Source organism: Nothoprocta perdicaria, unplaced genomic scaffold (assembly GCF_003342845.1).
Source record: "Nothoprocta perdicaria isolate Ctin4 unplaced genomic scaffold, notPer1 scaffold_34, whole genome shotgun sequence".
Lineage (NCBI taxonomy): Eukaryota > Metazoa > Chordata > Aves > Tinamiformes > Tinamidae > Nothoprocta > Nothoprocta perdicaria.
This window is the reverse complement of record NW_020455577.1, coordinates 259,350-271,183: the sequence shown is the minus strand read 5'-3', so window position 1 is coordinate 271,183 and position 11,834 is coordinate 259,350. Positions and strand designations below refer to the sequence as shown.

The window sequence follows — 11,834 nt, the reverse complement described above, 5'->3', positions numbered from 1 at the left end:
AGAGCAAGCCATGTTCTAGGCACGTGAGTCTGCCCTAGCCCATTTAATCTGATTAAATGGTACAGACTACTATCATGTCAGCAGAGACTAGCTGGAAGAAGTTGCTGTCTGGGAACAGAGGAATAGTAAAATATGAGCAGGACAGGAGAACAGAAGGAAACAAGCTGTTCATTAATAAACTTAGATAAATATGTTGGCTGGAAAAGAGGAGTTCTGATAATTACAGCAACGAAGTTCTGGAATAGGAGGACTGGGGTCAAAAGCTGAACTGCTTTTAGGATGGAGAATGGCTGTACATCATAAGTATATCACATCCAAGAGGAAGATCGGGTCCATAAGAGACAAGGACAGACAACCACTGTTTCAAAACACTGCTGGCCACTCAGTGGGTTAGGTRCTTGATGTGGTACAGCTTTGACTCTCCTGAGTTGCAAAGGCACCTGGAAGGGTTTTTGTGCTGACTACATTGAACTCCACACACTGCACTGTGAAGGCTTCTGCCTTTCAAGCTGTTTATCCAACTGTTTGCAGTGTAAGCACACTGTGAGCAAAGCATGTTCAGGAAGCGTGTGCTTTTATCACAAAACAAGTTGACATGCTGCTGTGCTTTCCTGCAGAATACAGCAATTCCTGCCAAACAACTGACCAAGCTTCTGAGAGCAGAACCAAAAAGATCTGGCCTCCTCCAAGGAAAATCGCTAGTGATTTTGCTGCATCAAGTGCATTTTTTGAAGGACTCTCTGTATCTAAGTCAGGACTGTCTGTATTAGATGCTGCTAAGCAGCATTTAGTAATGCATCACTTAAAGAATATTTTCCAGTATGGCTCGCTTACTTGGAGCAGTAGATTTCTTCCTGTGTGTTTTGGTATTACAGAATATTTAGCACAAAATCATTTCTGGGTATTACAGCTTTTCTCACTTCTCCCACTACTATCTAATATTACCCATTCTTACCTAYATGCTTTGTCACACTGCTCCCTCAGCTGTTCCACTCTACAGAATGGGGCAAATGCTCTGGTGARCACAGTGGAGAATTGATACACCTAAGAAGTAATTCAGAAAAAATATATATATACTTATTTATCTTTAAAGGTGGATCAGTTCCCCAATCCATCCCACATCTGACACAAGAGAATTTGTCATGTGTTACAGCAGAGGGGCTAGAATAACCACCTGGGATGAAATGAGGAGAAGTGATAGGRGCAAAATTATATGGCAGTCTCACCAATAACACAGATTTCCTCCTGTACCTTGTCAGAGATGCATTCAGAGATTGTTCCAAGATACCTGAAGGTAATCTAAGTACTGCAAGCTTTATTCCTACCCTCACTGCTCCTGCCTTCCTACCCTTGTGGTCTCTGATGAGCCATTTCAGGCTACATCAGTCGCCTTATTCTGTCAGTAAACATAAAAAGACTGAAGACCCATGGAAGCTGCATAAACAGGGATCATATTTATTTTGTTTGCATGTAACCAAGTCTTAGACCCCACTCCAAACAGCCTTACAACCTAGTGGTCACTGTGGAGACACATTAAATCCTCGGATACCAGCAGAGTAGGTGAAAAATAACAGCATCAAAACACTTTTTAATATTGCTCTTAAAGATTAGACAGAAATATAAATTTATGCCAAGAATTACCTGAAGAAAAGCCACAGATTTTCTTTTTCCCCCAAATCTCAGCTGTCCTATTCTCTGTATATTTGTCAAGAGCAGCATCTCCACCTGAGAACAGCTCACAATTCTACTCACTTCACACTGGCTCCTAGCATGTTATTTTGAGCAGGAACATTATCAATTTACCTCACATCTGCAGAGTTCATCCACTAGTATATAGCCTATATATAGCCTATATRGCCTACATATAGCCTATATATATAGCCAGTTATATAGCCATTTCATGCTTTAATAATATAAGAAAGAGTTGGGCTTAAGTATAGGCGCAGTGCCTATATAGACAGTGCCTACAGACAGCCTACTATGTTAGTAGGGATGCTGAGGAATCCGGACCTTAGGGTAAGCTGAAGCCCTACATAAAATAACAGTGTAGACACAGCCATAATGCATGACAGTAATTACTTCAAACAGCTTCTGGTCTAAAATAAGAATACGCTTGTAGTTAAGTGGGTAAACAAACAGTTCCTCCATCTGGCTTCCTCCTCCTCCCTGTATGATGGGGCAGTGTTAGGACATCAGATTTATCACAGAGTAAAGTGAGAGTTTAGCTAGTGCAGCTTCTTGTTAAAACACCTGCAGCTGATATATGTCTGAGGGCGTCACGTTTAAAACATAGCTCATGATGAATCACTGCAAAACCCAGGGGAGATCTGCTTGTTGAACCATTAGAGTATTTRAAGAGAAACTATTCTAACATTAGTAGGTAGCTACCTGGCTCCATAGACCTCATATGCATATGCTGCTTCTGAAACATACCAGCTATACAGAAAAAGAAAGAACACGCACTATCTCCACATATCATGAAGTTCACAAAAGATCAAATTTGCCCTTAAATCAGTGTTCTGCTTATGAAACACCTGGTATGCAATCTGATTTCTGCACAGACAAGCATCAGAKTGCTGTAAAATGTCTCTTTATCTTAAAACAGCCTTTATACAAATACTTCTCCCTCATGCCTGGTAAATGAAGTCAAAAATAGATGTTAGAGCAAATTTTTTTTTCCTTCTTTTAAAGTTCTGACAAGAAGCTTTTAAAAGTTCCTCAAAACCACATGCTCACTATGACAGAAGAGYAAGACGAGAGCACACGTGCAGTTATGCTGGCAAATCTGAGGGCAGGGAAGAACAGCTGTAGGTTGGACAGCAGATGGTAACCTTTATAACCCACCTCTCTGCAGCCAGAAGAGCAAGCGCCTGTGTTGCTCTGACTGCAGCTTCAGGGGCTTAGTCAGAGCWACAGTATCTGCGAGTGCTGTAGTGTCGAGCTGGGACACTGTAATATGACAACAAGCATACTAATTGTCTGACTTGTTGAAGTCCAGAACACTAAACCACAATCCTCACCCACCTAAATGCTACTTAGAGGTACAATGAGACTCAGGAGTCTTCACAAGAACTGCTATGAAAATAATTTGATTTTAGTTGAGTGCTGAATTGAGAAAAATACTGGCTTGACTTGACCAGAAATTGAAATATTTGTCTYTTCATATGAACCAACATTATGCTAGATCAAAGGAAATGTCTTGCTCTGTTTGTAGGGTTATTTCCTTTCTTTATTTGTTTATTTGTAATTGCATTTAGGTAAATTTGGTTTCAATGTACCACTTACAAGTGCAAACAATGATAATGCTGTTGTCACCAGGAGACTAGCCAGTCTTGCAAAACTGCTTTGTGACAAAAGGACCAAGTAAATGTAGAGCAAAATGGGTCCTTAGGCAGAGRCCCATTTCCTAGGATAGGCCTCCTAATCTCTCACGGGAGAGATCTTCTCTTTGAACCACATTTCCAAAGCACAGTTCATGGCTTGTAGGTCAGGATGACTCACGCCCTCCAGGGCATACCCTGCACAGCTCCCTTGCCCTTTCACGGGTACAGTCGCAGCAGCAATCTGTTATCATTTATACAATTGGAATTTAGCAATCTGGCATTCCATCTAAAGCAACAAAACAGAGCATGTGAGCCCTATGGGCAAATACATTATAATTCATGTAAATGAAGCTGGCCAGTGCTTTATCTTATGGAGGGAATACTCAGTTCTTTCCCTCTAATCCTTTTAGCTCTGAAGCCAACGCTAAAATTAGTTTTTAAAAAGAGTGAAGCTACTTAGGTAGGAGCAACAACCACAGTGGAGTACTGCTTTAGAGATCCATAAACATTATGCTAATGTAAACAGCAATATTTGGGGAGGGCTCTTGCATGCTTTGGCTGCACGAATTTGGTCCTGGTTAGGGATCTGAGTAGTGTTGGGGCTGGAGGGAAGGAAGAGCAGAGTTCCCAATGAACTGCTGCTCTGTTGCTCTTGATAAGAAGCATGACAGCTGTGCCCGCAACATCTGGTTTTCATTGAACTTTAGTGAGAGTTCCTTGCTGAGTCTCTTCCACTCCATATGTGGTGGTTTAATTGATGGAGCCTGAGAAGGTTTTAGGTCCAGCGTGGAATGCTGCCTTTCACTGTGATATCTGACTCCAGATACAGTAAGGGCTGGGCTGCTTAGAATCGTCTTTTCTAAAAGCATTTYTTGTTGATACTGGTTTTTGCGTATATTGCCCTCTGTTGGCTCAAGTGCACAATAAAGCTCCTTCTCTAGGTGAAAGCTAGCAAAAAACTCTTCCTGGCTGAGTGGAAGGGTCTGTGGGTTTTGGAAAAGGAAGGATCAAGTTAGCTGTAGCCCTGCGTGTCTGTGAAAACCTAGTACAGATGCTTCCCTACCCTGGCTTTAAGAATGCAAACATAGCTCTTTAACCAAAGAGGAAGGAGATCTGGAGACTGCCTGTCCCAGTCTTTGTGGACTGCATATAAGAAAAGGTTTAAGGAGTGACTAGAGGGGATAGTGGCTTGGTCAGCCAGAATAAAACCAATGTTGCACACTTAGGAAATAGCACAAACACCAATTCACAAAACCCTGCAGGAGAACTAGGCAAATGGAAGATAAGCTGGTCTTGACGAGCTCCTTCAGCTCTGGTGTGTAACTGCCAGAAAGGCCTTGGTAAAGTCTCTCAAACAGGCTTTATGTTCACTTCAAGAGCAAAAGAAAGACAGCAAACCACACTACCAAAGCTACTTCGGAACAGAGCACTGCCAGAAAAACATGCCTCTTCACTTCCTCTCAGCTGGACCATATCCGAGGCATAAGCCTGACCCATCTGCTCAACCAAAATGCATCTTGCTCAGTGGCTGATCTCTGCTAGCAATGTCATGGGGAAATGGTTAAATCCATTAGCTGAGAAACTTGTGTTTCAGCTAATTCTTAGCATCTACATTATGCTTCCTCACAGAGCCGGAGTAGGTATTTTCATGAACTCCTAAAGGACGCGGGTATTAAGGTTCCCATCCCAGGCATTTCAGAGCATACACTAGTGAAGAGGCAGGACATGAGGGTGGTGACGCCAGGGCAGGACAGCCCTTCTCTGCAGTGGGAGCATCAAGATATGACAAAAAAACTCTGACACGAGTAAGGAGAGGGTGCAAAGGATAACAGATATGTACAAGCGATCTGGTAGGACCATAGCTTAAAAAAATCACTTAATCTTCAGAAAATTGTCAGAGATGAAGATGGGACCATATGTCTATTACAGAAGTAGAGAGGCTGAATTGAAAAGACTCAGGCTTGCAGACTAGGAGCTTTGTAGATGCTCTTCCCTCCCTAGTGTATCAGTATATCCCTTAACAGAGACAGAGAACGCTCTTTTAGCCAGGGCACTTCAATCTAACTGCAAAATGTGTTGTCTGCGAGTTGTGGAGCTACATGATGTGTTTCCTTCTGATTTGTGTTTTCCTGCTTCTGCCAAAACCGTAGTGACCTGCTTCTACCTGAAATAGCCCACAAACTTCTTTCCATTTGCCATGTGTTGCAAAAGATCCACCTGAGGTAAAAAACTGTATAGGCCGTAGTCAGCCTCACGCTGTTTGATGAGAGCTTGGTCAGTCCACTCATCTGTACCATCCAGCTGGCTAGTGCGGTGGCACAGTGAGCTTGCAGATAGCCTCCATCCTCACATCACCTAGGAGTTGTGTGAAATTTCACAGTATCAGGAACGATATGGTTAAATCCAGTGCATGCCTTGGAATATTAAATTCAGTTTCTGGAAAACTAGGTGATAAATATCAAGGGGCAAGAAAACTCGATTAAGCCCCACTCCTGGACAGCATAAGCACATGGGAACATGGATTTCAGAGAGTACATACATAACCTCTGCTTGTGAAATACTGTTCTTACACAGGGGGGTGACTCTAAACTTAAAAAAACCACTTTTGTTCAGAGCTGAAAGTAGAAACACGCACAGACTGAAAACTATTTGCTTTGCATGACTGCATGTTATCCGAGCGCTCACACTGCAACTGTTTAAAAGCAAAACGTGTGTGTATTGTCCTTCAGAAACAAAAAATTATCAAGACATGAAAAGTTGGAGACGGTTAAATGTGTCCTCCAGAGGCTAGGGATTAGAAGCCTGGATAAGTAGCAGAGGAGAAAAAAAAAGAGGAGGAAAATAAAAGAAGAAACTCTTAAGTGACCTGACAAGGGAAACTTAAATCTTATTTTTAAAAGGTTAGGTTGTACTAAACCTTGAAAAATTAAATCCACAGCTGTCTCCAGAGGACTATATCTCACTAAGAAAGCTTCAAGTAAGTTTATCATGTATCCAACACCTAGACATTGGACCTCAGGGACCACTAGGATAATATTTCCTCTGGATTAGCAAGAAAGCTAGAAAGTGACATTTGTATGAAACTAACTTTAAATTTAAAGGGTTTTCTTATTATAAAATGATAAATGAAGAATGAGCGTACTGAGAAGGAAATCTGTTACAGTTTGTAAATCTAACACATGTCTACTTTTTCTTTAAAAATGCATTGCTATCTCCTAAATTAGTTTTATTTGGTGACATCAGCAATTTGATGTTTTTAAGTCTGTCATCCTCCCAGTATGGATCTACATGTTTCTTTTATGAGCAATATTTTTAATCTCGTAATCCTTTTTATGAGGAATGCTTTTAATTTCAGAGATGATGTACACTGGCAATGAGACAATATAATATATTCAAAAAAAAAAAATACCCAGAAGAAACTATAGGAAGCACAGGATAGCTCTGGTACAATTTCAGTTCTTTTCTACTTCTGGGATTTTTCARTATTAGCTGATAGAGCTTAGGATATGTTGGAATCAATTAACTCACTTCACTGTGCCTTGCCATGACAACTGATATGCCCCTGGGTTGCAGGGAAATCTTATGCATCATATCAGATACCATAGTTAGCTTGACCAGGGTGAATTAAGGACAACCTTAATATATTAACTTAAAATATGAAATCCATCAGTGAACTGAATTTTGCACAGAAAGTAAAAAAAAATCAAACACAGACATTTATACAAATGCCAGAGTCACAATTTAATCAGATGATGCTCTTTTTATTCATATATATTGTGTGTGTCTAAAATTCACTAGTGCAGAAAGAATAGAACAGCTCACAGATCCACATACCAAAATTACCATAAGGTTGGACTGCAGTAATCTAGCATTACCCTTTGCTGCCCTCAAAGCACATCAGTGACAAGATCTACAGAAAATCCTCTGAGCTACGTACTTATGTGCTACTCTATGCTTGTACAGACAAATGTAAAGGATATGTAATGAAGAAAAGGCATACCTAGAGAAATCAAATGGGGAAAGCTAAGTGAGGGGAATTAMCTAAACAGCTCACAGATGGTAACTAAATTAGTTGAAAACTGGAGGATTGTGTTTTCAACACACAGCTCAACAGCATTGTAAAACTTCCACTATTGTAACAGAAGCTCATGAGAAATAGTCGTTAGCAGAATTCCTGGACTCTCTTATTCTTTTGCATGGGGAGGACAGTACCAAGGCATAACCTGTCCTTCCTAAGGACAAAAGCACACTTCATCCATCACATGTACAATAAAAGACCTCTCTTAGCATCTATTTGGGTTCTCAGGGAGTCTAAAACTGACAGGAGAACAGAAACCTTAAAGCATTTTACTGTGCACTGATCTTCCATATACTATCAGACCTAAAGCTAGAAGAGACTGTCACAGTCTTCCGGTTAGCCCTTTAGTATAACATGTGCCTGAGAATCCTAACCATGATCCCTGCAGCAAGACTAACTTTATCAGTATCAAATGGAAGCATTACTTTGTCTCAGTAAGCAACAAAAATACATCCTTCTTCCCCACTGGAAAGGCCTTAATTGAAGCACCCTCCCCACATTTGGATACGTCTCTTCAAAAAAAAAAACAATATGGTCTGACTAAGAAACCTTGATACAAAAAATATTTTCTTGCTGTAAAGGAAATCAAGCCTTGGAACAGATTCTGCAGGAAGACTAAATGTCCATTATTGGAGATGATGTTAGTAACAAAAATAATAAGGGCACAAATGATGTGACCTTGCAGCAAGGGGATAGACTAAAAAAGGTTGTTCCCAGCACTGTTTACCATGAACCTATGATTCTGTTTAAGTTGGAACATTTGTTTCTGCTCCTGTTGAAACCACTAATAATAATGTAAAGCATCTAATCATGACTCCTAAGGTAGGTTACTCCATCAGTTAAGTGCTATCCCACTAAAATTTTGTGCTTAATTGCAGGTCTGAATTTGTTTAGTGCAAATGCACCTCCTTGTGCTTTCTCTCTGCTACATTTCTTTTGCTTTGTTAAAAAGAAGTGGAAGCAAACAATGTGATTTCAATGTGGCTGCAATAGGGGCACGATTTGCCTCCATACGAAGGAAGGATACTTCTAAAATTTAATACAATCAATTTGGGCTGTGGAGTGCTGAAAAGCAACAGTTTTTTCTCAAGAAATAGCTGTTGTCTAAGATATTTATAAAGAACTAATGAAAACTGAAACTTTCCCTTTGGATTTGTTTGAAATAAGTAAATTATATCAAGTTAAATATCACCTAAGCAAACAGATGTCCATTCCTTACCTTTCCTTTGCTTGCCTTTTTTTTGACAAAAAAAAAAAAAAAGAAAAAAAAAGCAAAGTAGAAGAAAGATTTTGATGGTCTCATTCAGAATTCTTTTATTTTGGGGGAGAAAAGAAGGGGAGAATTCCTGATTTATGTCCAAGTATAGACTTGTTCAAGTGTAAAGGAGACCCCCTCTTGCAAACACTTAAGCTGGTGTTCAACTTTATTACTGTGGCAAAATTAAGCACGCGCTTGAGTACTTGCAGAGTCAGAACCATAAAGTAGTACGGCTTTTACAGCTGTGAGTCTGCTTTCTGCCTGCTGCATCTAATAAACATGAAGGGGTGAAATTCTGTCCCCATCTGGGCCAATGGTAAAACTTGCACTGACTGCAGTGGAATCACGTTTTTGCACAAGAAATCTGCTTCCATGACACTGGGACCCACAAGATGCTATTACACAGACAGGCCATTTGCTCACTTTTACATAGACATTTTTATATTTGATCTTTCTATCTTCTCCTTAATCCAATTAAAATTAATCCAGACTAAAAGTACCACTTTGCTTCTTTTCGTAAAGATATTGCATTTCAGGTTTTGTATGTCAGCAAATAACTWGAAACCAATTCTACTGCACCATGCAGAGGACTTTGAAAATACACACCCCGCTGTCCTCCTGTATTCCTTGCAGCAGAACTCATTCTTTAAGGGTGCATCCACTAATAACAGACATAAAAGGCAAAGTACTACAATTGTCTTGCATCTTCTRACACTTCTTAGATAAACCATGCTTAGAAAATGAGTAAATAAATATTTATCCTGCTTTACAGGCTGCTGTGCAGGTTTGCATGTGCACACTTTGTTACAGTGAGACACATGATGGCAGAAGCCAGTTTCCCACCAGTTCAGCCAAGCGAGCCATGGTATAATGCAGTCAAAAGAGATTGCTGTCATGGAAGTGAGCAATTCTCCAATGAATAAGCTTAGGGAGAAAATGGTGCTTTTTGCTCTYTAGTGTCTAATTTAAAGAAAGCACTACTTTTCTATGAAGAGATCTGTTTCTTTTCACACCTTTAAACTTTCCTTTCTATGTCTGAATGAATGAACATCTACACCTAAATTTCCTTACTAGTTAAAACAAGGAGCAAATTGATGCATTTCTACGGATGGGCATTAACTAGGTGTATTACAAAACACAAATCAAGCTCTTCATGGACGCTCCTGTTTTCCTGTTTGTGAAATCTGCTTTCGAGAACAACAAAAGCATCCAGTGTGTGTCTTGTACAGATGTCTCTGCTGCTGCTGATAAAAAAAGGCATTCAAAAATCATGCTGATCTGTATCCTGCAATTAACTTAATCATGGAGATTTAAACCAGAGTTTCTCTTTGCATATGAGATTTTACCTTGCCATGTCTCACTTCTTCCTTCTCATATRAACAAGCCAAGGGTTTATTATGTTCATGTCTCAATCACCTAAATATGTGACAGCACACCAGAAAACTTGTCTCTGCCTCCACAAAGTGGCACAGTTCACTTAAAACACTTAAAATGTTTACTCTGAAAGCCGTCCTTTCAGATTGTGGCATTTTATTTTGGCTAATGAAGGTCACTACAGAATTTCACACATAGTTCATTGTAAAGGCCTATGAAAATGTCCCATATTGACTATTCTTACCCCGAAATCCCTACACAGTTTTTTTTCTTGAGGAAGAATTGACTCTTTGAAGGATAGATCACAAATCTCAGTGTTGGTTTGGTTTTTTAATTCTTCAAGACAGAATTGAATCTAATACCTTCCATTAATTTCATTTTRTTTTTTTTCATACAAAATCAACATTGGTTATTTTGATTCATTTTCTTGACTATGTTGAAGTGACTTGAGAGGATTCAACTAAACTTCGAACCAATCAGACCCCAGAAAACCCTGTAAAAAGAAATACCTGCTTTCTCTCTCTTTACGGATGCTTCCAACACACAGGTGAAGTGAGTCTCCAAAGTAAKTCTTTTAAAAAACACCGTGTGGTAGCAGCCAAAGCCTCGCTGCGCAGGGGCGGTCGTTGGCGGGAGCGCCCCAACGCTCGCACTGCGGCCGTTACGGACCGTTGAGGACCGTTAGGCGCGGCGGGCGGCAGCGCCTCCCCCACGCCTGCAGAGGGCGCCGCGCCCAGGCAGGGGCGGCGGCGCGGTGCGCATGCGCAGCCGGCGCAAAGGGGCGGTGCGCATGCGCGTTCAGGCGTGCCCGGGGCGGGGCTCGCGCTCACCGTGGTAACTGCAGCCGCTGCGYGGCCGCGCCCAGGCGGGTCCCCCCTCCCCCGCGGCCGCCATGCAGGGCGAGGACGCCCGGTACCTCAAGAGGTAACCGGGGAGCCGGCCTGGGGCTAGGCCYGCTGTGGGGCTTAGGCGTTGCAGGTGGTGAGGGGATGCGGCTAAGCGGGGACGTTGTGGGGCGGAGGTGCTGCGCGGGAGGAATATGGAGGGCGCCCGTGGGGTTGCGTGAGGGGAGGCTGTGAGAGACCGTGGGGAGAGCCTAGGGTTGTGTGAGGGGAGACGTGGGGTCTGTTGTGTGGGGCGAGGATGAGGGGACTGTGGGGTTTTGTGAGAGGCTGGCGTTGGGTTATGGGGTGAGGGGAGCGATGGTGGTGGTGGGTGAGGAGTGTGGGCAGCAGCTTGTGGGGTGGGTGGTTCTGAGGCTGTGTGAGCAGGGCTGGGAGGATGGGTTGTGTGGGGGGCTCCAGGGTGGCCGGAGCAGGGCGTGATGGTTGCTTAGGGGGCAGGGGAGAGCGGTGTGGGGATGTGAGGGCCTGGGAGGGGGCAAGGGGCTGTCCCCGGGGGGTGACATTGGCAGTTTGGGGGCTGCAGGAGGGGTGTTAGGCCTTGGGTTTGGGTCATGGGTGTAGCTGGGGAAGATGGACTGCTTTGGAGGTGATATTAGAGCAAGGCACCATGCAGTGTTGGGATGAGGAACTGAGGAGGGGGAGCATTGGGAAAAGCTGGCTGGGGTGGGAACCCGTGTGGAAGTGGGTTGGAAGGTAAGGATGGGATGGGGAGGTAAGGGTGCTGGAGATGGCTTTGGGAAGTGAGAGGACAGGCTGTGGTGAGGGGAGCAGGAGCAGTKATGGTGGCTTCAAGGTGGCTTGGTGGCAAGGGTAAGGAGCAGCTAGGGTTGGCTTGTGGTTGTGGAGGAGGAGGGTTGGATGTGGGCAGCATGGATAAGAAAGGGTAGTCAGTGCAA

General features: G+C 42.5%; 1 protein-coding gene across 2 annotated transcripts in view; it reads left to right on the top strand.

Annotated features, from left to right (window-relative positions):
- Positions 1 to 10,913: 10,913 nt before the first annotated feature.
- The window catches only part of KIFAP3 (kinesin associated protein 3), a 55,625-nt gene continuing 54,704 nt past the window's right edge, over positions 10,914 to 11,834 (top strand). For both annotated transcript variants that reach the window (XM_026043798.1, XM_026043797.1), the window contains exon 1: positions 10,914 to 10,957. In XM_026043798.1, the coding sequence (XP_025899583.1) occupies positions 10,926 to 10,957 (32 nt within the window). In that variant the 5' untranslated portion in view covers positions 10,914 to 10,925. The remainder of the gene's footprint in view (positions 10,958 to 11,834) is intronic.